Below are 26,904 nucleotides of genomic sequence, written 5' to 3' on the forward strand. Positions count from 1 at the left end.
AATTCCCATAAATTTATCATACTTAATTCTATATTGTCCTTACTGTCCTAAGCCAATCACTCATATTTTATCTCACAAATTTCTCATTATTTTCACATGAATTTATGTTCCACAATTCACTGCTCTTAGATTTTCTCAACAAGATATATTCAGGAGAGACTGCCTTGACATGAGGTAGATCAGTGTGCAGATACAGACCATTTGCCCTTCACATCCAATCCCCACCTGCATGGTGCTATATGGATTACATCAGAAGGCTCTTGAGCCCTCTGGCTTTCTGTTGGCTTCCACCAGCGGGCAATGTAAGAGAAGATGGAGAGAGAGAGAAGAGTAAGTGCTAGGAATCTATTTCCCTGGCTCTTCCCTATAGGTTCTCCCAAAGCTGGCTGCCTTCCTCTCTAAATGTGGCTCTTATGTTCTCCTTTTGGATTCTGTTTTTTTTTTTTTTCTGGTGATTTTGTTTTTCCTTCTGGATTCCTTGTTTTTTCAGTACATGATAATACTCCTTGTAGTTTCCTTATACTGTGTCCACACCTCTGTCATGCATTCCTTTACCAGATCCACATTAGATTGGCCTCGTTTGTGAGTGACATCTTCTTTCTGCCAGTACACTAACTAATACAGCAATTGGTGCTTGAATTGTCCCCAAGAAAAAGGAAACTCAAAGTGAGATTATTGAATTGGATTGTGCATATATTTAAGAAGTCAGGGATAATCTCCATTGCTGGGGGTTGGGAGAGCCAATGGCATATGTCTAATCCATGCCAAGCATGGCGTGACAATTATTCAAATTAGCACCTGTAGTAGCATGAGATGAAGTGCAGGTGTAGAGTTTTGGGCAATCAAGTGGCTGAAGCATTTAATCACCATGGCAACGGTGGTAATTATGATTACATTTGGTTTCTCTGGACAACTCTAGAAAATATACATAGGGAAAATGTCAAATTAACAGCTATGAAATACAATAAGAATACATGTGGAGAACCAGAAGCTCTCCACGGCAGCTTTGAAGGACCCTTATATCTTTTTGTAACTGTTTCAAAGATGCAGGGCTACCTCAGTTTTCAACATTTCCTGTTCTCTTAAGCCAACAAAATGGCACTGAATGGGAATAAGAGAGACGTTGAGATATGAGATGGGAAAATGATGAGGCCAAGAACATTGACTCTCTTAATTCCATGAACTCTTTGGTCCGTGAAGGTAAACCCTTCCTCTTTCTCCAGTCCCCAAGGAATCAGCCCTCCTTTGCTTAATAGCCTTATGCTGACTGTACTTGGATTGTTTCCTCACAAGCTAGTGATGATTCTTCTCAGGATCCACACCTACCATCCCTCATTGCCTTTAGACCCATAAGAAATGTTAGTTCCGGACAGCTCAAACAGAAAAATAAGACCAGCTGCAAAACAAGATAGCCTATACACCAAAACAGGCATAGGATATTGTCAAACTCTATTGGCAGGGGGCTAGAGGGCATGTGTGTGAGTGAATTTGGAAGGTGTTAGATAATGGAAAATGAAATATGAGACTTGCTTAGGCTGACTTCTTTTTCATGAGTTCATTCACCTTGGATTCAGGGTGTAACATGTTGGCTAGCACACTGAAAAGTGGTGTTAGTGGTCTGCTTGATTGGCAAATTGAAGCCAGGTTTCAACGGTAGCTTACACTTAATGAGGTCGAAATATTTCAACTTTCCCAGAATATTATAAAACAGAAGTTCTCCAACATTAGCAAACATCGGGATTACATGGGTGGCTTGTTAAAACACAGATTCCTAAAGGCTACTTTGCAAGTTTGTAATTTGGTAGTCTGGAGTGGAGATACAAACGTGGAAAAAATTTCCCACATGAAGCTGATAGTCTGCCTGGGTACCATACTTTAAGAGTCATTGTGATCAAGTGGGTTATGCAGGCAAGCAACCTCATCATCCACAAGAATACATCTGCTATAAATACTAAGTATATCTACTAAATCAGAATTTGTAATTCTAACAAGATCCCCAGAAGATTCATATGCATATTGAAGTTAAGAAGCACTACCTTAGAGAAAAAGTATAAAGGCTCAGGGTGATGGAAAAGTGAAATGGATTCATTTTTATGAATAACCCAGTAAGCTACCCTTTATCCATACCCTTCAAAGGTTCCCAGAGGACATACGCTGCAACAAGGTTAAACAAATGTATTAGTAAAGGGAGTATCCAGCTTCCTTGAAGAGCTCTACGTACTGTTCTCTGTAGATTAGGGATGGCAGTGAAGATGCTGTAATGGGATGTGGTTTTCTCATCTCAGCAGGAATAAAGAAATGACTCTGTGTACAAAGTGACCATAGTAACAGGGATGGGATTAATACATAGGCTCAAGAAGGTGTTCTCACTAAGGCTGACCTGGCTGCCAGCAACAGAGTCCAAATCTGAGTCGCTAGTATGGTGTCATTCCCCAGGAGAAAATGCTGGCTGTCCAGTGACACAGATCATCTTTTATCATGGAGAAAACAAGACATTGTTCAGTATGGATTTTGCATTACTTGCCTTCAGCACTTCTGCCTGAATCACCATCCGTACGGAAGAGAATGCCTTCTCCAATGCCTTTATAATTTTATCGTGGCAATACAACCTTATTTTCAGCCAGGGGATTTATTTTAAGGAAAAGGAGCATAATGAAGAGCTCACATCCACAGAATAATTCAGTGGTGTTACCATCATGTTCTGTCACCCAGAAGCAGCTGGATTGACAGGATGATGGGATGTGCTACTGAATTCTCAGATTAGAGCTAGCTAGGGGATTATAGTCTATGCATTGTTCTCCTACAGAATGTGCCATATGCCTTAAAATTCTAGTTCAGCATATTTTTACTACTTTCTCTGAGACCTCAGGCTGGGTGGAATTCGAGTTTCTATGACCAGAGGGTGAATGCTTCCATCAAGAAACTTAGTAATGGTTCAGATTAATTGGAAGTTCAGATTGTCCTGTGGTCATTTGTGATCTCCTTATGCTGTTGAACCTCTCGCCAGAGGAAGCTTTTTCTGTACTGGCTGGGGATAATTGATCTTGATACCTTCAGGCAAATGCAATAAGGACAAATGAGGCAAGAGGACCAGGTATAAACCAAGGAGATTTACCGAGATGCCCCTTAGTTTTCCCTTGTCCCAAAGTCCTGAGCAATGGAAAACTGGCAAGCCACTAAAGACAAGACAACTAAGGACACAGATCATACATGAATGGAGGTTCGCGTCATCCTACCAGGTAAAAAACCTCATTCAACTGAGGTGCTTACGGAAGATAAGGAGAAGATGGAATGAGTGGTGGGAGAAGACAGCTATGATTAACAACTTAGGCCTCCTGACGGGTTACTAAACGGGCACAGTAGAAGCTATGTTTTACCTTACTTAACACCTCCTTGTCCCTTGTTTTTTTATGCTACCTTATGCTACCAAAAGTTAGTAGTGACTAACTTTTAGAGAGTACAATGATAAGGTAGCTGACGGGATTTCATATTTCCTCTTATGGAGAACCCAAATTTTCTCTTCCAGATTCACTCTCCATTTGTCTCTATACTCCGTTCTGTGCTCTGAGGTAGCAGCAGCAAATCTATTCAAAGTGTGTATGGAAGGCCTGTGCTGGTCTGTGAACTGTTTTTCACTGGTCTATAAGGACATAAGTGCAGAAATGGTGAATAAGCTATTATAAGCTTTTGCAGCAATTTGCTGTGACAGCTAAGTGCATAACAGTGGACTCATATTAGAGAACAGAGAACAGACCAGTTTGAGAGGTTATGGGCTAGCCATGTGCAGTGTGGCCAAGTTACAGTGTTCAATAGTATGAGATTCATTTTCCAACTTAATCCAGAATAATACAAAATTCAGAGAAAATGAAACCCTTATTTTTATAACTAATTTTATAATCATTTAAATTTTATATAAAGCCTTTCTTAACTAATACTTTAACATTATTAGCTTAATTTGGGAAATAAAATTTATTATTTATTTTTAACCTTAATAAATTGATGATGAATATGATTTACGGCCTTTTTTTGTCATCAAAATACACTTTTCTGAATATGACTGTAATAGTTAACCAAATGATGGTGATGAAAATGATATTGAAGAAATGAAGACTGAAACAGTTCATATCGGTTTCACTGAGAAGCGTGATCACACATATATCCCATATATAAGTTTTATATACAACAGAGTAGAAATCAGAAAACTTATGTAGTGTACTGAGTTGATGTGTGACAGAAAGAGTTGTTTCAGGAATATAGAGTAACTCTTTGATAACTAAATAATAAAATTTGGGTAAACTTAGCATTATAAACCTTTTAATTTCAAAAAGTTCAGCTTAATAGCTTTAAAAGAACAATCCATCCATCGTTAGCTTAATTCTTGTTTATTTTTAATGTTTCTTTAAAGCTATCATCTTCATGGAAAAATTGCCATAAGTGCCAATAAAGCTGCTTTGAAATCTGTAGGTCTTAGTTTATGAGTGTCCCAGATCCGGGGTGAAACACAAAGAAACCTGCAAGAAAATTCAAGTCCCAGTCTAACCCCTTCAGCTTGACCCCTGTATCAATCAGTGTCCCCACAGGACACTCCAGTTGATGGAGAACTTCTCTGTCAAGTGACCCACCCGCCTGCCCTACACTCATTCAAACCTGTCCTCCCACTACACTTCCCTCTCCACCTTTTTGTCTGAGTGTGCTGATCTTTTCACTCTTCCAGATTTATTCTCCTTCCAACCACATGTCTTTTGTTTATACCGGTATCTGTCCCTGGCATTATTTTACTTTATTCTTTGAGTACTTAGAAAATTGACTAGCTTTCAAAATCTTTTGTTTTTGAAAAAGAAACTTCTTTTTTTTTTTGGTGAGGAAGATTGGCCCTGAGCTAACATCTGTGCCCACCTTCCTCTACTTTGTATGTGGGATGCCACCACAGCATGGCTTAACGAGTGGTGCATTGGTCTGTGCCCGAGATTCTAACCTGCAAACCCCGGGCCACCAAAGCAGAGTGCGTGAACTTAACCACTATACCACCAGGCCAGCCCCTAAAGAAGCTTCTTTTATTTTATTTTATTTATTTTTTTAAAGATTTTATTTATTTTTTATTTTTCCCCCCAAAGCCCCAGTAGATAGTTGTATGTCATAGCTGCACATCCTTCTAGTTGCTGTATGCGGGACACGGCCTCAGCATGGCTGGAGAAGCGGTGCGTCAGTGCATGCCCGGGATCCAGGCCCGGGCCTCCAGCAGCGGAGCGCACGCACTTAACCGCTAAGCCACGGGGCTGGCCCAAGAAGCTTCTTTTAAATCTAAGATGTTTACAACTCTTATCATGGTACAGTGCAAAGATCCTGATAAATACTGGTGAACTCACTGATTTGTGAAATAAAGCAATTTTAAATTATGAATTCATTCTTTATGAATTCACTCTTTGGTATTTATCAACCTGATTGTTTTTTGTTTTGTTTTTTTTAATTGAAGGGCAGCTTTGTGGGAAAGACTATTAGTAGTTTCTTGGGTATTAATTAATATTAGGTTATTAAGAGATACAAATGCAAAATTATAGGGTTTTTTTGTAATTTTAGTTCAGCTTATTCAACTTTTAATTTTATTTATAGTGCTAGTAAGCTAAATGTAGAAACTGGACAATCACTTTCAAGTGGATCTCTGGTTAATATTGGATCAATTCAAGTTGAAAAACCTTCCTCTCCCTTAAATGAGAAAGTGCCAGGATAATGCACTATTTCAGGGCTTAAAAATAGCTTCTTCTGTACATAAAATGCTTTTCTTTGACTTTTGTCATAGAGACCAACCAGATAAAATAACCTTTTAAAAATATCTGAAAGAAGCTTATTTAATTTAGTTTGGTGTATTTATTTGATTTTTTTTTTAAATGAAAATTATCTATACTATAGAAAAGGGATAAAACTTAGAAAGTTTATTACATTAGTAGTTATAAAGCATATTAAATTAAATTTATTTAGCTGGATCAGCTTCTCACATGATGGGCCTATCTTCCTATACCTGTTATAGTTTTTTGGTAATCTGTTGTTTAATATAATGTCAAGGAAAATACTTTAAAGAGGTAATCGTTTTAGAAAACTTTTAACATTTGAGTGCCTTTGTGGCTCTTTAATAGTCAAATTGCAGCTTATTTACTTTTCTGGTACAGAGACATTTTGATAAAAATGACAGAATTTACTGTCTTAATACATGTCTGCTTTTATATAAAGAAGCAAACTCTGCTTGCTCACATAATGTGCTAAATACGTCCTCCAACTAATTGATTGCTTCCAGGGGCAAAGTACCCATTGAAATAAAATATTTTTCTGTGATATCTTTCTAATTGCCACTTAGTATAATAGTCAGAAGACCCTCATGTTTTATTTTTTACTCTGGATTTCTCTTTAAAGAACCTTGCCTTATGGTTTATGGCATTTGTTTCTTTGAATAATTTTAGAGGTGAGAAAACAGATTTAACTTTAGTTATGACTACTCAGAATTCTCCCAGAGGTCACGGAAAACCACATTGCTATTGTAAAAATTGGTCTACAGAGTAAAATGTTTTTAAAACTTATTGCAAATTAAATCTGAAGTTAGAAATCACAGAAGACTATGATATCCATCTTGCTACTTAGAATATAGTAAATCCCTTTTGAATCAACTAGAAACTCAGAAACTGTAAAAAAATAAGTGAAGTTGTTGGAAGATATGTTCATTGTTTCATTACTATCATTAATTTTGCCCCATTTCTTTTTACCATCTCCTTTCTCTTATATAACTCCGTGGTCTTTCATTAAATGAGGTGTTTTTACTTTCATATTTTTTATCATGTTGGGTGTCTGTGCATGGAAAGTTGCTTGGGTTTTAACCAAAATTTATTTAAGTGGTACATTTAAAATCAAAATCATATTTGACTGTAAATTTAACATAAATAGTATTATTCCTGTAATAAATATAGGAAACTGGTAAAAAAAAAAAAAAAAGAGAAAACATCTTCATTTATTTTTTGATTAATCTTCTATTAATTCATAAGTTTAATAAACTTAATTCCTCTACACTCTTACCTCTATGTGCAGTCGTTAATAATTGGATTCCTATAAATATTTTAAATTACATTTACAAATTCGATATAAACTCTTCAAAATTCTAAAGGAACAGACAAACATAGCCAGCAGACTTCCTATATTTTTAAGTAACTCTTTTAATCTAATCAATCGCATTTATAAATGTACTGAATTGAATTCTTTAGAACATTGAAATACCATTTAAAAGCTCTGTCTAAGCTCCTTTAGTTTAAATCACATATCTAACAACAATGAAAACTTCCTACAGCTGCAATTTCACACAAAAAAAGCAAATTCGTATTCTCCAGTGAAGTTTTGGTAAAAAATTTGGGATCTTTATCTCAAACCAAATCCTTTGATTTATTGTTAGAGAGTCAAAGAACAGTCTGGGATTAAATGTTTCTAATTGATTCTAATGGGAACACAGGTTAAGATGTTGAGCCTCTTCAAGAAGAACTTTTTAGCTTTCATCTTTTTGAATTACTTAATTCCTCATATGCATTTTAAAACAGTATTTTCAATGATTTTTATTTCTCTAACCTTAATGAGATTTTTTGTGAGCAGCAACCGCCTGGTTAGAGTCTATAATCTTTCCAATGGTGGGGGAAATGGGTTACCTAGCTCTTTTTTAAACTACATTTCTATAATCATTATATTTAAAAAAAATATGGTATGGTCTGTTTCTTTATTTCAACTGACTCAATTTGATGGTTTGAAAATAATAAAATCTTGCAGTATTCTGAGAGTATGAACCTTTATCATTTTCACATGCCTGTGAATTGGACACATTGCAATTCACTCAAAGTCTGTATTTTATCACTTAGCCCAGCTGACATAGAAAGCAAATGTTGATAAACAATTTGATCTCAATAATATGACCTCCCTTGCTTGTTGTCTTGTTCACTTTTTTTTTTTTTTGAGGACGATTTGCCCTGAGCTAACATCTGTTGCCAATCCTCCTCTTTTTTGCTGAGGAAGATTGGCCCTGGGGCTAACATCCGTGCCCATTTTCCTCTATTTTGTATGTGGGACGCCACCACAGCATGGCTTGATAAGCTGTATGTAGGTCTGGGCCCAGGATCCGAACCTGAGAAACCCAGGCTGCCGAAGCAGAGTGCGCAAACTTAACTGCTATGCCAGCAGGCCGACCCCTCACTTTTATTTTTGCCAGGAAGAAATGGCTTTCTGCTTCATGACAAATTCTTGGCGATAACTGTAAATAAACTGTTGCTCCTCCCCCTTTTATTTTCTGTTTGGCATATGTGCATAATCTTTTTTTTTTCTGTTGGTTTTTGTGTATGTTCTGTTAGCTCGTTTTAGCTCAATTGTAAAAAAAAAGTCATATTTTAAAATATTGTGGCTAAGGTTCCCAGTTTAGTGAAATAGAATGAATAACCCCTTGTATGTTTGAATCTATATAAACTTCCAGTGGCAGTGGGAGGAAAAGTATTATTCATTGAGTAACTAAATGCTTTTACTTATATACATTACTTCATTTATTCCTCATAATAACACACATCACTGATTACAAAAATCTAGGGATCTTGCCTAAAATCACAGAGTTAATAAGTAGTAAGGCAAAGATTTTGAACATAGATCTTTTGGCTTTAGAGCTGTATTAGTTATCTATTGCTGCATAACAATATTAAAACGAGCAGTGTTTTACAATAGCATACATTTATTATTTCACAATTTCTTTGGGCCAGGAGTTCAGGCACAGCATAGCCAGGTCCTGTACTTATGGTTTCACAAAGCTGTAATCAAGGAGTTGTCAGGGTTACAGTCTCAGCTGAGACTTGAGTAGGGAGGAATCTGCTTCCAAGCTCATTCAGGCTGTGGGCAAAATCCCTTTCCTTGTGGTTGTAGGACTGAAGGCTGCCATGTCTGGCTGGCTGTCAGCTGAGGCTACCCTCAGCTCTTAAAGGCCACCACAGTTCCTTGCCATGTGGGCCTCCTAACATGGCTAATTGCTTTGTCAAAGCCTTCAAGGGAAAGAGAGAGAAAGAGCCTCAACAAAATAGTCACTAGAATCTCATGTAATGTGATCACATAATGTCCATGTAAATATGACTTCTCATCACATTTGCCATATTCTTTTGGCTAGAAGCAAGTCACAGGTCCCAGCCACACTCAAGGGAAGGGACTCACACGAGGCATAAAACCAGGAGGCAGGCATCATGGGGGCACCTTAAGAGTCTACCCCCCATGGAGCTTTTACAACTTCTCTAACCTCAGGATCCAGCTTCTGTGTCCAGGATTCTTCCTCTGCCACAGGGGAAGAAGGTACCATGGTTGTTCCAAAGGACTCTAGGTTAGTGTTTCGCTTCTTAAATTGATACTCCCAGTCTGACTTGAAGTTTTATTGGGCTATCCTTAATGCCAACATGCTATTCTCTCTTATCACTGGTAAGCTATAAGGTCAGAGACTATATCTATACCTATAATCTGCAAAAATTAGTTCTAGGGTTAAGTTATTGATAATTACATTGTACGATTCTCCCTATATCTTACTTTTGAGTTGTTTCCACTTTAACCCTTTAAATTCTGTCAAGAAAATTATATGGTACAGCATTCCAAATAATGAATTTATACATCTACAGGATTTTTTGTGTGAGTTCCCATGAACTCGAAGCAAAACTAACAAGGTTTTCATAATTTCATATTTTAAAAAAATGTTTGTATATTTCCAAGGTGATAGCAAGGTATAGGGAAGGGACTTCTAAAAGTGTGAAGTAGTAAACATGGGATTTGGTTTTGGATATTCTTTTATTAGCTGCACCACCTTGGTCAGGTCATTTCAATGCTTGGGATAGGGAGATGTAGAGATACCAGAGATTTGGCTTCACTTTCCTCATATATATATTATGAAGTGGTGGTAGGTTCTCTTCTAGTTCTAAAATTCTATGATTCTACTGTTAGTTGGATAAGTGATATATAAGCAAAATAAACATGGTTTCTATGCCAAAAAGCATAATATACGCATTTACTTAATACTTTATTCACAACAGACTACAAATACTAGCAATTGTCTAAATGTCAAGGTATTTATATGAATTTCAGAAAAAAAAAAAAGTTAAGAATAGAAGGAAAAAAACCTTTTCTTCCTGAAGTTTTGTACTTGGATGTCTATGCTATGCTTGATATATCACCTATCATGTGTCATGAAGTAAAAATCATGAGATAATAAAAAGATACTGTTACTTAACTAACATGAGTGAAGTACACTTGAACAAATCTGCCCAATTTGTAGTGGTTTGTCCTTTTGAGGTAAATAAAATATAAATTGTAAATACCAACATAGTGTTGCAAAGCAGCATACTTTTAATTTTTGTAAGTTTTTGTTTAACCACTGTTGACTTGATTGGTATCATTTTCTAACTTTAGAAAATATTGCATGTGGTTAATATATACCTAACATTCAATCACAACCCCATCAAAATTTCTATTTTCTTTAGGAAGTTGTTGGACACACATGTACTTCCTGCCCTATAAAAGTCAACAACTAGTTATCTAGATACGATATGAACACATGCTTAGCTGAAATGTATAGTTTATATAATTGTAAACCAAGAAATGTGAAAAATCAAAGTAAAGAGACTATTTCCAGGAAAGCCCTGGAAAATTTCAATAGAGAAGAGGAAATGAGCATGGGAAGAGTTTTATTTAGCCTGTTAATCTTGAAATCTAGATTTTACTCAATGAAAACTATATAATGCTTGCTGTTTAACCTCTACATATTAGCTACATTTTCATTTTTTCTTTTTTATTTTTTTTAATTGAATAATGTATATTTGGGAGCTTTGTTTATGTTTTTGTTTGCAGGGAGTAACATGCAAGAGAAAGCAATGAATGCTTCTTGCTATATGATATAGCTAAACATTCCTCCAGTTGGCTTAAACTGGGGAAAGATTGTTGCGAGAGATTTTTTGTAATTCATATTGGTTATACACCTTTGAATAATTAATTGTTTTATAGCAACAAGAAGTGGGTTCTGTGCACAGAATGATTTTCTTTATTTTAAAGTTTGGAACGAACCCAAACAGTCAATTACTCTCTCTCCCTGTAGAACTTACTCTTCCAGCTTCATTGAATTAGGTTCATTAGAAAGGCAATGGACCCCCTCTCCACTGCCACCTCCACAGCATTTTTAGAGAGTAATCCATTTGTGTTATAAGTGCCTATTTAAAGAAGCAAATAACTTTTGCGGGAAATCATTAAATATCCAATCATGATTTGTACCGTATATGTATATTTAGTTCCTGTAGTACACATATATGTATGTATATGTATGTATGTGTGTGTTTAGTTCCAAATAGAACTAAACATGTGCTGGAGATGAATAAAAAGTATTCAATCTAAAGATCTCTACTAGTATGAATTTGTTGAATAAGACCTTTTCCTTGACATCAAATTTAATTTGAGTTTGTATGAGAAAAATCAGAATTGTCTGAGATTAGGAAGTGGAAAGATTGAGCATCACTGGGCCTAGATGGATTGCCTATCGGTTGGAATGCAGTGTAGGGAAAGCTGCCCATTGGAGACAAGGGGTTCTCTTTACCACTTCTCTAGGGTGAGCATTCTCTCCCTACCCTCTAACTTCTTAGAATGATTATTTTGCATTCAAGTCTCTTAATTCCATATAAATTCTTCCAGACTGCTTGCCTCCCCTATGCGTTGACTAAACATGATAACCCTTGCTTTGTGACATGAACAGTAAGTAGACTTGGTTTGTAACGACTTCTGGCACATAAAACAAGTCATTTTGCTTCAGCTTCAAATGCTTTCCCTCTCAAATAATAACATCAACAACAATAACTATAATCCTCATTTTCAAGTCCTTATTCTGTACCAGACTGTAATCAGTATTACACATGTGTTATCTCATTTCGTCATCAGAGTAACCCAACAGGCTCTTCTTTTATTAAATTACAGTATACACATTGGTAAGTAGGGGAATGAAGTTGATATAATGAGGGAATTGTATTGATTCACATATTATTTTACAGTATATTTATGTTTTGAAATATTCTGGACGAGCTTTTCTCATAACTAAAAAGAAAGACTTAGCCATGTGAGAAGATTTTAAGAAAAAAGCTGAAAATCTGTAGCATCTTTATTTAGTGAAAGTACAGTCTGCTTTAGTGGCTATGATTGATAACATGTTAATCTGAAGGAGCTGTATGTACAAGTGAAGGAGCTGCAATGTTATTTCTCTGAATTAAAACAGTAGCTTAATGAAAAAGGCTAAATACTGGATCAAGTTTTCAATTTTGATGAAAAAGGTCTCTATTCAGAAGCAAATGACCCTCAATACCTACCGCTTGAAGGAAGAAGCACAAACTCCAATATTTAAGGCTGTGAAAGATTGACTGCGATGCTTAGTGCAAATATCATTAAAGATTTAACTGTGCTAGTATTTTTTTGTGGTTGTGATTATTTTAATTTAAGTTAGTGCTCTGGATACAAGAACACAAGCTTTTTTTAGGTACATACATATTGTGTTACAGTAGAAATATCTGTTCTATTGTGGTACCAGTTTTGTAGAAGAGGGAAATTGAAGGTGAGTGGGGCTAAGTAATCTATCCACTTTCAGCTGGTAAGTGGTGGATACAGGATTGGATTCTAAGTCTGTCAATTCTAGGACCAGCTTAACTTCTATGATATGAGTATCAAAATAAGTTTAATTCCTTTTTCCTGATGACAACCATTTTTTATTATGATGAAAGGAAACTTTCATGTAAGGGAAATCCCAACTTGGATACCACTTTCTTCAAGACAGGTCTCTTCAGGGTTAACACTTATTGATGAATCGATCTCTTTATTTTCATGAAACATATCTCTTCACCTCTGATAATATTCCTTGTTCTGTTATACTCTCTGATAATAATAGAGCCGTTCAGCTTTCTTTTTAGTGTTGCGTAGTACATCCAGTCCTTTTATTTTTAATGTCTCTGTGTCTTTATATTTAAAACGCAGTCAGGGATGGGAATGGATTTAAACATGGCATGGAAGAGGTTAAACAAAAGGTTTTACTGGAGAAAAGAAAAGCTTGCAAAACAAGAGAGGAAGTAAAGGGATCACACTGTCCCAATATGCCCAGATATTCTGCTGGGCAGCTGCTTACCAGCATTGTCTCAGAACACCAGCTGCCCAGATCTGGAAATCCTTGGACTTGTGGGAAGGTACAGTTCCCACTGCTAGGGTAGAGATAGAGAGAAGAGCTCCTGGCTCAAAGTTAACCTCAGCTTGGATGTCACTTATTCTCCTGGGAGAAGGGTGGAGGACAAGCAAAGCAGAGTAAACACCTATGTTAAATTTTTTTTTTTTTTGTAAATGTTACTCCTTACATCATATCTGTTGCAGCTGTGCTCTCTTCTCTCTTTTCTCCAAACTTTTGGTCTAAAGTAACATGCCATAGGGAAATCTGGAGAGAGTTTCGGCAATGTGAATGGAGTATTCTGGTGAAAGAAAAGCAAAATTCTCTCCTTTTCAGCACGCTAACGCTAGAAACCCTTACTGCTGAGTTTCAGTAATGGAAGAACAAAAGGGTGAGAAGAGAGCAAGAAAAAAATATTTAGATCTTCTCCATGAAAATGAAACAAATCATTATATAAAATATAAGTCCAGATTCAGTATTTTAGTTTCACTGCTTTAATAGTGGTTAAAATAACTGTTACAAATTTCTCTGATTATAATCCATTTGCATTATAAAGGAAGAGCTCATTGCCCATTCCCTTCATGTGCCTGCGTGGTGTGTTCGTATACGATAGAAAGACCTGCTATTATGCACAATGAGTCAAGGCATAAATGCTAATGTTAGTTGACCTATCTATTGCACATTATTTTTTTCTTGATCAGAAAATAGAATCCCATTTAGTTTCTTAATTACATATTGAAATACAGGCCAAATAATTTTTCAAAGGTTAATTTTGTGAAGTATTTGTAAACATGTGTGTACTTGGGCCTTGAACATATTTGTAGGTCAGAAAATGCCATCGATGTCTGATCTGTACTTTAAGAGGTATTACCTGTAAGTTAACTATTTGCCATTTCAGTAAATAATAGAAGGATCGGTTTCACTCAATATTTACATATACATGTACTGATAAGTGAAAAAGTAGAAGAAAATAATCTACCATTTAGAAAAGTACATGTGTATGAGAGTGTGTGTGTTTAAATATTATTTATATTTATTGTTACAAAAGAAGGATTCTTTTCAACATTCTCTAGGCGGATAAAGCTCATTAGTAATAATAATGATAAAGAATTATTATTTCTTTATTATTATTATTTTGCTGAGAAAATCTTCCAAATAGACCCCCCTTTTATTTGTAATTATACAATGATATAACATTTAAGCTAATTCCATGCCTTAAGAAAATACAGTAGATACATTTTGCATTATTATTCTTCAGGCTAGATTCATATTTATGGATTATCTATATATTCTTGTATGCTATCTTAAGGCAATTAGTTCTCTAAATATATGCCATTTATTCTAATGTCTTCAGAAGGGTACATCTTGTTTGCATAGCCACATCTCTTCTGTGTGCCATAAGTTTAATAAAATGGATCAGCTGAAAATGATTGCCCTAAGCTATAGTGCATTATTGTTCGGCAAAGCGATCATTGCTGTGTGGGGAAAAAAATGGGATTTGAATTGTATCAGATATGTTTGTGTTAAACTTGTAAAATGCATGGAATCTTTAACAAAGTAGGAAAGATTAGGGATGTATTCTCTTTCATCTCTTATTCAACAAGTGTCTACAATTCAGCCCGCTGAAAAAATAATAAAAAAGCAAGCATTGAAATGTTACGTTGGAATATCGTGTTATTCTAGTTGAATACCCCAGACATGTCTTAAAGAAGGATGGCTTCTATTGTGTGTCTGCACACTAGTTTTATCTTTCACATTAAGATTTATGTTTTATGGATTTGCTCTAAGATAAAAGAAAAAGAAGCTGTTCTCACCGTGGGAGACTCTGCTACTTCATTTCTTTATTTTTCTCCCTTTCTCTTACTTTCGAGATATCTCCTTTCATATCAAAAGTCTTGCTGGGTGAATTGAAGTATCAGCCTCTATTATTACAAGCATTTCCTTTCGTTCGGGATAGAATTCAGTGATAAGACCTATGAGAAGTGATGGACAGGGAGAGGAAGAAATTCATGTTGATAAAGGGAAACAAGAAATAGATGATGAGACGCGCCAAGTGTTTGAATCTCTGCCTCCCACCTTCGTCTCCCAAAATTATCATTTATAAATAACATAATAAAGGTATTTTTGCCTTTTTCAAACAGGACATTTTCTACATCATGACAGATATAGAAAGTTGAATATTTTCTGCTTTAAAAACAGATTTGCAAGTGAGCTGGGATTTAAGCGTATGATCTTTATTAAAGGATGCACACAAGCAGAATATGTTTTCAAATAACTTTCTTTGGTTTGCAGGCACGATTCTGGTGGATAACATGCTGATCAAAGGGACTGCCGGAGGACCAGACCCCACCATAGAACTCTCTTTAAAGGACAACGTGGATTACTGGGTGTTGTTGGATCCCATTAAACAGATGCTTTTCCTGAACAGCACAGGCAGAGTTCTGGATAGAGATGTTAGTGACATTTTTTTCTTTACTCTTGTGTTACAACTTTATTATAATTTAAATATCTGTGTGTGTTTGTTGATATGACATCAAATTTTCTTTATATATAATTTGAGTTCATTTTCTATGTTCATTAACAAATACATTATTTAACTACTTAAAAGAAGAAAAGGAAAGGAAGGGACCATGTGTGTCTGAGAGAACCGTTGTATTTCTCTTCTAACATCCTGGAAGCTTGTCAGATTTCCAAACAAGGAGAGAATAGAGTGGTGAGAATGAAGGCATGGTAACCTTGGAAAAACAGGATAAGCATGGCGATAATCCATGATAAAGTTGGCGAGTGCAATTAGGTGCTGGCTCGAGGACAGAGTTTGATTGGAATACCAACAGGCACTGCTCTTACGAGCAGTAAGCATAGGTTGAGTGATGAGTTTGTAGTGATGTGCTTATAGAGCTGTAAAAAAATTAAAAGAAAGTGAGCACAGTTTCCTGGCAATGTCCCAGACCCATCGTTCTCAAGCAGCATAACCTAAGTATTTTGTTATTAAGGACAGTTAAGTTACCAAAGTCATTGAGTGTCTCATTTCTGAAAAAGCTGCAAAACTTGAGTAGATTTAAACAGCTCTCTAATACAATTTTATTCTCACTTATTTCCATTCCAGTCTTGAGTACACAGAAGAGCGTGTGGGGGGAGCAGGGTTGTAACCAGTAATTGTACAGGACCTGGGAACGCTAAGGAGTACATCTAAACATGCCTACTCCCAAATTTCCACTTGATGAAATCCAGATGTCAGATATCCAGCTTAGTGAACCTGAATCATCTCACTACATCATTCAGAATTTATGATCCACTTTACAGTGTGGTGTGGAGTAGATGATCCCTAATCTATTTCATATCTAAGATTCAGAATCTTTAAGAGCTTTGTGGTGAAGTGGGCAATACATAGGACTCTCCCACGAGGATGGGCGTCTTTGTACACTTGGGGAGACTCATAATTCGGCTGACTGAGCAGTACTGGCAGAGGTGAAACGTGGGTAGCAGTGGAGAATAAGAATGGGATTGTTGGGCTCAAAATAGGGAAAAAGAAAGTTATCCTTCATGCTGCCCCATCCCCACCACTGCCCCCCACTCACGATGTCCTTTCCTCACAGCAACATCTTTTATACCCCACAGTTTACCGTTTTGGCCGGGTGGCTAAGGTGTAAAATGGAATAAGAACAGTTGTTATCTTAGAATTTATCTTATCTTATGTCTTACTTTTATGAAAGCAATCTGGATAATGGCACAAACTGCCAAGTTGCAAGAATCCTCTACAGCTGTATTACTCATAGGCACCCTTTACTGGCCTTAATTAGGGACATTTATAACCAAGTCAGATGGATTTTATAATGTAAACATGTTAGGAGAATTATAGAAGATTTATCTATTTTAGACCACTGTCATTTTATATTGTTTCCTTTTTTTTTTTAAGTACCTCATAAGCAGTTACAATAATTCACTGGAACCATTGTTTTTTTCCTTCATTTCATGTTAAAAGCACAATTATGAGTCTGAATTATGAGTAGAGAGAAAGGATATCCTTCAGTATAAATAAACTGTGTTCCATCTCTCCAGCCTATAACATTGTTTCAATTTTAATTGCTTACCAAAAATTAGCTTTACTTTTTAAGATAAGTATCTTTTTCCTTTAGTATTATTTTTTTATTTCAGAAAGGGCAGCATTTATTGGACATTGGCTAATCTGAAACAGTATTATGGGAATATACTTAAAATTGATTTGACCTGAAAATAATAATTGCAAAAATGTGCACAGGTATCATTTAAAGAACTATCCAGGCTAGTTCTTTAACAAAATAATCAAAAATAATTTCCTTTCCATTTAAAATGTTCTTTTAGATTAGGAATGCTACACTCAAGTCAAACTTGCAAAGATAGTTTGTAAATTAAAGTGTCAGTGAACACCTAACTGAAATTAGCTAATGATGGTGGAGACTAGGACATCTAAAGGATATTAAATGTTACATGAATATTGCAGAGGAAAATCTGTAAGTAAAACAAAACAAAAACACATGCTCACATACTTGCAATGTATTTACCATTTAGCAAATAAACTTGTTGAAATAATGGCAAGACATTAAATAAAAGATACTCTAAACCTTAGTAATATGTGAATTTAAGCCTGTATATTTAAAGAATGTCATGCCAAAGATCTAACATTGCCATCTTGTACAAGTAATCTCACCTGGTGCTGGAACTTAGAAAACCTGAATTAAACACAGGACTTGAACTTTCTATGAGTAGGGGTACTTTGTAGCTTTTTTTCTTTCTTTTTTTTTCTGTTTCAAATAGAATTTGTAATCATAAAGGAAGGAGTCACAGATAAACAGTAAGATGTTATGCCTTTATCTTCTTTCCTGGCAGCGTTAGTTGAGAAAGACTGAGGGGGAAATGCTTTTAGTTCGGAGCAAAAAATAATGACGTTAAGAACGTCCTCAATCTAGAAAATTGAAGTTTGAAGTTAAATGAATGGTGTAGGTTTCTGTTACAAAATTAAGACAGTGAAGCCCTCATTGAGAGAGAGTTCAGGAAGTAGACAGGAAAAGCCAGATGGTAATAACAAATGTTAAGATCAAGGCAAGATTAACTAGATACGGTACACATTTTTAATATAGTATTATTTAACGTTTGCTGAGTACAGATGCTTTACAGAATTACTGAATTCAAGAGCTGAAAGGAATCTTAAAATTTGGCTAATTCAGTATTTTTTTTCCTAATCTACTGTGCAGTAGATTTAGACAGCCAGTCTTTAAAATTTAGCACTTGTCCGTGGTAAAATTAGAAAAAATAAAGAAATGGAGTGATTTTTTTTCTCCAAAGCTAAGTGTATTCATTTTATTCTGATATCATGCCCTTTTTCCATTGTTAGATATTAAAAATACTCCTAATTTATGTGGTCCTGTAGATCATAGGTGGCTTTTGTTTTTTAAAAGTCATTTCTTAGAGAAATAAGAGGTTATCTACTCCATGTTAGCCTTCTCGTGTTTTTTGTTTGTTTGTTTTTTGTTGTATTTTGTTGTTGTTGTTATTGTTATGTATTTTAAAGATCCACTGCTCTAATGTACTCTGTGTTTAGATGAAGAAAGTTTAATCTAGAAACTATAAATGAAGTCTACATAGCTAATTAACAAGGAAGCCAGATTGTCAAATATTTGGTTTTTAATATCAGGGAATTCTTGGATAAATGTGTGAATAGAATTTAAGCAGAGTTAGAAGTGTAAGTGTAAAAATAGTAAGAAAAGTAGTGTAGAATAGAAGTACAGAAGGAGTGGAGAAGTAGTAGTAAGAAGTTTTAGAAGAATAAGAAGAGTAAGATAGTGTAAAGTGTAGACCTGTTAGCTGGTGGAGTCCATCAAATTAAAGAGCAGGGATAAAAGGAAAAAGAAGACAGCCTGATGCAAAGAAGCTACGAAATCTTTATAATATATCAGGAATGAATTGCACCATTAAGAAATATTTCTTTGGAGGCTCTCCCCGTTGCTATTCACCAGTATTAAATTTCCATGGGTCGAGGAAATCATGGTAATAGGCTGCAATCTGCTTTTTGGCTTATGGATTTGTTAGTAAGTCTTCATCTTTGGGAGGTGGAGCACTCAGTCAGGATTCGGATCAAATCTATGGACTCATTTCTCAGGGAAAGAAATTTATTTGCACATCAATAATTATTTGCAATCAATTTCAAGAGTTTCTCTAAGTACCAAGGTTACATACAGCCCAGGTTACAGACCTCGCCTTGGGTAAATAATCTTCCTCTTTTTTAGTCTCAAATTGTTGGAGAATCTTGCACCTCAAAATTAGTAATTCTAAGTAGAACTAAAGGAAGGAATTTATCACCTATGTACTTTTATATCCTATCTCACTGGAGTAACTTGCTGTGGGCTTAATGATTTTTTAGATATTAGATACCTGCCACATTTTCTTTTTTTTTTTTATTTATTTTTTTTTGTGAGGAAGATCAGCCCTGAGCTAACATCCGTGCTAATCCTCGTCTTTTTGCTGAGGAAGACTGGCTGTGAGCTAACATCTATTGCCAATCCTCCTCCTTTTTTTTTTTCCCCAAAGCCCTAGTAGATAGTTGTACGTCATAGTTGCACGTCCTTCTAGTTGCTGTATGTGGGACGCTGCCTCAGCATGGCCGGAGAAGCGGTCTGTCCGCGCCCGCCTGGGATCTGAACCCGGGCCGCCAGTAGCAGAGTGCATGCACTTAGCCACCAAGCCACGGGCTGGCCCAGATACCTGCCACATTTTCTATAATAGAAAGTGATTCTCATGTGACTTGGAAAAAATAAATCTCAATTTAACCTCTTATTTCAATGCCGTTCAATATGTCCTATATTGCCTTTGAAATTTTTGAATCCTTGGGAATTGCTCTTTCTGCTACCACATTGCTTTTAGGGCTTTATTCATCAGTGTAAAGGCTTTTATTCTGAAAATTCTTAACCCAGTGCCCATATGTTTTATGTGACTCATAGACCATTGCTGCTACAAAAGTAGTGTGGTAAATCAGTGTTTTCAGTCCAAATATAATCACAACTGGAAATTATGGTTTCATTTAGTTGTAAAATATGTAAGGTTATGGTAAACATATCAGAAAATAAAAAGCATACATACAGTTGTAATTTTACCACCTAGGGAAAATATTTAATATTTATCCTACCATATATTATTTCAAGCATATATGTGTGTTGGTGTTTTTATAATACTTATAAAATTAGATCATACTGTGCATAATGCTTTCGGCCTACTTTTTTTTTTTTTTTAAATATATCTATTCATTTGAAGAAGCTATTGAAGAAGCTATTCATTTAGCTTATTTCCACTTTTAGGCTATTATAAATTTTTTTCCCCCCAAAGCTCCAGTAGATAGTTGTACGTCATAGTTGCACATCCTTCTAGTTGCTGTATGTGGGACCCGGCCTCAGCACGGCCGGAGAAGCGGTGTGTCGGTGCATGCCTGGGATCCGAACCCCGGGCCGCCAGTAGCGGAGCACGTGCACTCAACCGCTAAGCCACCGGGCCGGCCTCAGCCTACTTTTTAAATGTAATTTGTAATATACATCTTTCCAAGTGAATGAATGTATATTTATATAATCATTTTTAATGACTGCGTAGTGTTATATTGGATGAATAAGTCAAGGATATTTCTCAAACCAATCTCCTATTTTGGACATCAAGTTTGTTTGCAGCTCTTGATGATTACAAAAATGCTATAGTGACAAATGTGTATATGCATCTTTGTATACTTGTCTAGTTATTTTATGATGATAAATTCATTTATCATCATTAAATTACTGGGATACTGAGTAACATGCATTTTACTAAATAGTCATCTAGACATATTGTAGCTATATGCTTCCACATCAATATCGCTAAATAATTGCAGTGTTTGAAATAAAATAATAATACATTTTAAACATTTGAAATGACTTTAGTCTCCTTGCAGGGTTGTTGTCTTTTACTTTGTTGTTTTAACATTATTTATATTGATTTGGAATAAGTTATTTTTTTCTTGAGTATGCTTCTCTATGCTTCTAGGTAACAAAATTTTCTACAGAAAAATAATTCATAAATCATTTGAAAAAGTGTAAGTGGCCATTTTTATATAGATTACATTTGTAAATAATGCATCAAGTATTAATTTATTAGTATTGCAAATATAAATATATGTATATATGCATATATTTATACTTTTAAATTTTATTTAATTTTAAACTTATGTTTCCACTCAAAAGCCAGATAGTGATAAAATATACATTACTGTTGAATAAGTATATTATTATGGATACCAAAACATTTGTAATTTTTTTTTTTTTTTTTTTGCTGAGGAAGATCAGCTCTGAGCTAATATCCATGCCAATCCTCCTCTTTTTGCTGAGGAAGACTGGCCCTGGGCTAACATCTGTGTCCATCTTCCTCCACTTTATATGGGATGCCACCACAGCATGGCCTGGCAAGTGGTGCATCAGTGCGTGCCTGGGATCCGAACCCGGGCCACCAGCAGTGTAGCGCGCACACTTAACCGCTACACCATGGGGCTGTCCCCTGTAATTTTTTTTAAATCTATAGCATTTGCCAGGAAGATATTTTTTTTATTGAGGTATAATTAACACATAACATTATATTAGCTTCAGGTGTACAACATAATGATTCAATATTTGTAAATCATTATGCAAAATTGCAAAGTGATCACCACAGTAAGTGTAGTTAACATTTGTCGCTATACATAGTGACATATACATATAAATTTTTTTCTTGTGATGAGAACTTTTAAGATTTATTCTCTTAGCAACTTTCAAATATTCGATACAATATTAACTATAGTCAGCATGCTCCACATTACATCCCCACGATTTATGTATTTTATAACTGGAAGTCTGTATCTTTTGATCTCTATTTTGTCCACTCCCAGCCCCTGCTTTGGCAACCACCAATCTGTTTTCTGTTTCTATGAATTTGCTTTTTGGGGGATTTTTTTGTTTTGTTTTGTTGTTAGTTTCCACATATAACTGAGATCATCCAGTATTTGTTCTTTGCTGTGTGACTTATTTCACTTAGCATAATGCCCTCAAAGTCCTTCCATATTGTCATAGATGGCACAGTATCATTCTTTTTATGACTGAATAATATTTCAAATAATATATATGTACCACATTCTCTTCAGCTGTTTATCCATGGATGGACACTTAGGTTATTTCCATATCGTGGCTACTGTAAATAATGCTGCAATGAACATAGGGGTACATATATCTTTTTGTATTAGTGTTTTTGTTTTCTTTGGCTAAGTGCCCAGAAGTGTCATTGCTGGCTCTCTATTCTGTTGCATTGATCTATGTGTCTGTTTTTATGCCAGTACCATACTGTTTCGATTACTATAGATTTGTAATATAGTTTGAAATCAGGGAGTATGATACCTACAGCATTGTTCTTCGTGTCAAGATTTCTTTGACTATTTGGGGTCTTTTGTGGTTCCATACAAATTTTAGGATGATCTGTAATATTTCTGTGAAAAATGTCATTGGAATTTTGATAGAGATTGCATTGAATTTGTAGATCCCTTTGGGTAGTATGGACTTTTTAACAATATTGATTATTCCAATCCATGGGCATGGACTATCCATTTATTTATTTTAAATTTAAGATTAAAATATATTAATAATAGTAAAATATATTTTTGAAACTTATTGAGGTCAAATTGGTTTATAACATATAAATTTCAGGTGTACATCATTTCAACTTCTGTATTGACTGCATCAAGTTCACCACCACCATTAGTTATTAGGGAAATGGAAATCAAAACTACAATAAGACGTCATCTCATATGCATCAGAGTGGCCATTATTAGAAAGACAATAAATAATAAATGTTGGAGAGGATGTGGAGAAAAGGGAACTTTCATACACTGTTGGTGGAAATGTGAACTGGTGCAGCCACTATGGAAAACAGTATGGAGATTTCTCAAAAAATTAAAATACAAGTGCCATATGGTCCAGCTATTCTACTTCTGGATATTTATCTGAAGTATTATTTTAAATTTAATATTAAATTCCATTTATTTGTGTCTTCTTCAATTTCTTTCATAGTATCTTATACCTTTCAGTGTACATATCTTTCACCTCCTTGCTTAAATTTATTCCTAGGTATTTTATTCTTTTTTATGCAATTGTAAATGGGATTGTTTTCTTATTTTCTCTTTCTGATAGTTATTTGTGTATAGAAATGCAACAGATTTTTCTATATTGATTTTGTGTCTTTCAACTTCACTGAATTTGTTTATTAGTTCTAACAGTTTTTTGGTGGAGTCTTTAGAGTTTGATATATATAATATCATGCCGTCTGCAAATAGTGACAGTTTTACCTCTTTCTTTCCAATTTGGATGCTTTTTTTTCTTGCCTAATTGCTCTGGCTAGGACTTCTATAACTATGTTGAATAAAAATGGAAAGAGTGGCTTCCTTGTCTTGTTCCTGATCTTAGAGAAAAGATTTCAGCTTTTCACCATTGAGTATGATGTTAACTGTGGGCTTGACATATATGACCTTTATTATGTTGAGGTGCATTCCTTCTATAACCATTTTGTTGAGAGTTTTTATCATAACGGATGGTGAATTTTGTCAAATGCTTTTTCTGTATCTGTTGAGATGATCATATGATTTTTATCTTTCATTTTGTTAATGTAGTGTATCACATTGATTCATTTGTGGATGTTGAATCATCCTTGCATCCCTTGAATAAGTCCAACTTGATCATGGTGTATGATCCTTGTAATATATTGTTGAATTCAGTTTGCTAATATTTTCCTGAGGAGTTTTACATCTATGTTCCTCAGGGATATTGGCCTATAATTTTCTTTTCTTGTGGTATCCTTGTCTGGTTTTGGTATTAAGGAAATGCTGGCCTCGTAAAATGAGTTTAGAAGTGTCCCCTCCTCTTCTATTTTTTAGAAGAGTTTGAGATGGATTCGTAGTAACTTTTCTTTGAATGTTTGTTAGAATTCATCAATGTAATAGTCTGATCTTGGACTTTTGTTTTTTGGGATGTTTTTGATTACTGATTCAATCTCCTTACTAGTAATTTTTCTGTTCAGATTTTCTATGTCTTCATGATTCAATCTTGGTAGATTGTGTGTTTCTAGGAATTTATCCATTTCTTCTAGGTTGTCAAATTTGTTGATATATAATTGTTCCCAGTAGTCTCTTATGATCTTTTATATTTCTGTGGTATCAGTTGTAATGTTTTCTCTTTCATTTCTGATTTTATTTCTTTGAGTCTTCTCTATTTTTTTGGTGAGTCTAGCTAAAAGTTTGTCAATTTTGTTTATCTTTTCAAAGAAACAGCTCTTAATTTGATTGGTCTCTTCTATTGTCTTTTTAGTCTATATTTCATTTATTTCCACTCTGATCTTTATTTCCTTTCTTCTACTAACTTTTGGTTTCATTTCTTCTTTTTCTAGTGTAAAGTTAGGTCCTTTATTTGAGACTTTTCTTGTTTCTTGATGTAGGCATTTATCACTATGAACCCTTTTAGAACTGCTTTTGCTGCATCTCTTAAGTTTTGGTATGTTGTATATCCATTTTCATTTGTCTCAAGATATTTTTGATTTCTCTTTTCATTTTGTCTTTGACCAGTAGGTTGTAGCATGTTGTTTAAATCTTCACGTTTGTGAATTTTCCAGTTTTCTTCTTGTAATTGATTTCTAGTTTCTACTATTCTACTATTCTACTATTGTGATGAGAAAAGGTGTTTGCTATGATTTTAGCCTTCTTAAATTTATTAAGACTTGTTTTGTGGCCTAGGATATGATCTATGCTGGAGAATGTTCAATCTACACTTGAGAAGAATGTATGTTCTGTTCCTTTGGGTTGGAATGTTCTGTATATATCTGTTAAGTTCATCTGGTCTAACATGTATTTAAGGCTGATGTTTTCTTATTTATTTTCTGTCTGGATGATCAAGCCATTAATTAAGTGGAGTATTGAAGTCCCCCACTATTATTGTATTGCTATCTATTTTTTCCTTTAGGTCTGTTAGTGTTTGCTTTATATATTTAGGTGCTCCTGTATAGAGTGCATAAATATTTACAAATTTTATATCCTCTTTTTGGATTGACCTCTGTATCATTATTAATGCCCTTCTTTGTCTCTTATTAAAGCCGATGTTTTAGTCTGTTTTTTCTGATGTAAGTATAGCTACCCCAGCTTTCTTTTGGTTTCTTGAAATGTAGTTGTTTAGGTTGTTGCCAAAATTCTTTGAATTGTTCATTTTATAAATATAATAAAAAAAGTCAATGCTCTGAATAGCAAAACAGAGCCAACAATCACGGTTTGACCCCAGTAACAGCTGCCAAAGCTCCATATTATGGTCACTAGGCTAAAATTTATATTAGTCCTTCTTAGAGAAAAATTGCTCTGGAAATTTTTTCTTAGTGGAAATTTTTCCATTAAGTATTTGGAATATAGTGATGTTTTTCTTAGTGTCTTAGTCCATTTGGGCTGCTATAACAAAATACCACAGATTGGGTGGCTTATAAACCACAGAAATTTATTTCCCACGGTTCTGGAGGCTGCATGTTTCAGATCAGGGTGCCAGCGTGATCACATGAGGGCCCTCTTTCAGGTTGCAGACTTCTCCTTGTATCCTCACATGGAAAGGGACAAGGGAGCTCTCTCAGGCCTCTTGTATCAGGGCATTAATCTCATTCATGTGCTAATCACCTAATTACCAGATTTATGTTGTTTAAGGGAAATAAGAAATAGATGATGAAACTCACCAAGTGTTTGAATCTCTGCCTCCCACCTTCGTTTCTCAAAAATATCTTTTATAAATAACATACCAAATGTATTTTTGCCTTTTTGAAATGGAACATTTTCTATATCATGCCAGATAAAAAGTTGACTATTTTCTGCCTTGAAGCAGATTGGCAAGTCAGCCAAAGGCCCCACCTCCTAATACCATTACATTGGGCATTAGGATTTCAACATATGAATTTTGGAGGGGCATAAACATTTAGACTATTGCATAGGAATATTCTTATTTTAATCAAAGTTCTTTGGCTTATAAGGAAGACACAAAATGCCTTCTCCACAATGAGTGGAGAGTTTTAAAAATATCAATATCATAGAAATGAAAAATAATTTGATTTTATGAAAACTGTAAATTTACTAGAGATAGAGGAAACTACTTGGTCTTGGTCTACATAGTCTCTTATCTCTACCTTCCTCTGTGAGCATGCTCTATTTCTATCCCTGCAGATCAAATTCCTTTGTGCTTTTATAATTTTGCTCCTCTATTTCTTTGGTTTGCACTTGGCTTTGACTTTTATTGATATTCACTGCACTCCAGCTACCTATAACGTTTCAATGCAATGCCTACCATGGACTGAACATAGTCACTGTGTTTTTTCTAATTAGTAAGAGAGATTATTTAAATACTAACTAGCTTGAATCAATTATAGCTAGGGAAGTGGGGGTGATATCATGTGGTACATCCATGTTCAATTATACTTGCCCTTTCAACAGCAGTCAAGAGAAAGTGTATTTTCCAGAAAAGGCATTCCAAGTTATGTTTTCTATGCTTTGTTCAGCGAGGCCGTAAACTATCTCTTAATAGAAACATTTGAACAATTATGGCTACATAGAACTAAAAGAAAATTTAGTATAAATAATAAATATTTTTAAGATTAAATGTCAA

At 35.0% G+C, this 26,904-nt stretch overlaps 1 protein-coding gene across 7 annotated transcripts in view; it reads left to right on the forward strand.

Moving 5' to 3' along the window:
* Positions 1-26,904, forward strand: part of PCDH15 (protocadherin related 15) — a 1,681,754-nt gene that overhangs the window by 1,144,071 nt on the left and 510,779 nt on the right. For all 7 annotated transcript variants that reach the window (XM_087432193.1, XM_087432194.1, XM_087432195.1 and 4 more), the window contains one exon: positions 15,509-15,669. In XM_087432193.1, coding sequence (XP_087288319.1) covers positions 15,509-15,669 — 161 coding nt within the window. The remainder of the gene's footprint in view (positions 1-15,508; positions 15,670-26,904) is intronic.

Source organism: Ceratotherium simum, chromosome 6 (genome assembly GCF_057802395.1).
Source record: "Ceratotherium simum simum isolate JZ-2026a chromosome 6, ASM5780239v1, whole genome shotgun sequence".
Taxonomy (NCBI): domain Eukaryota; kingdom Metazoa; phylum Chordata; class Mammalia; order Perissodactyla; family Rhinocerotidae; genus Ceratotherium; species Ceratotherium simum.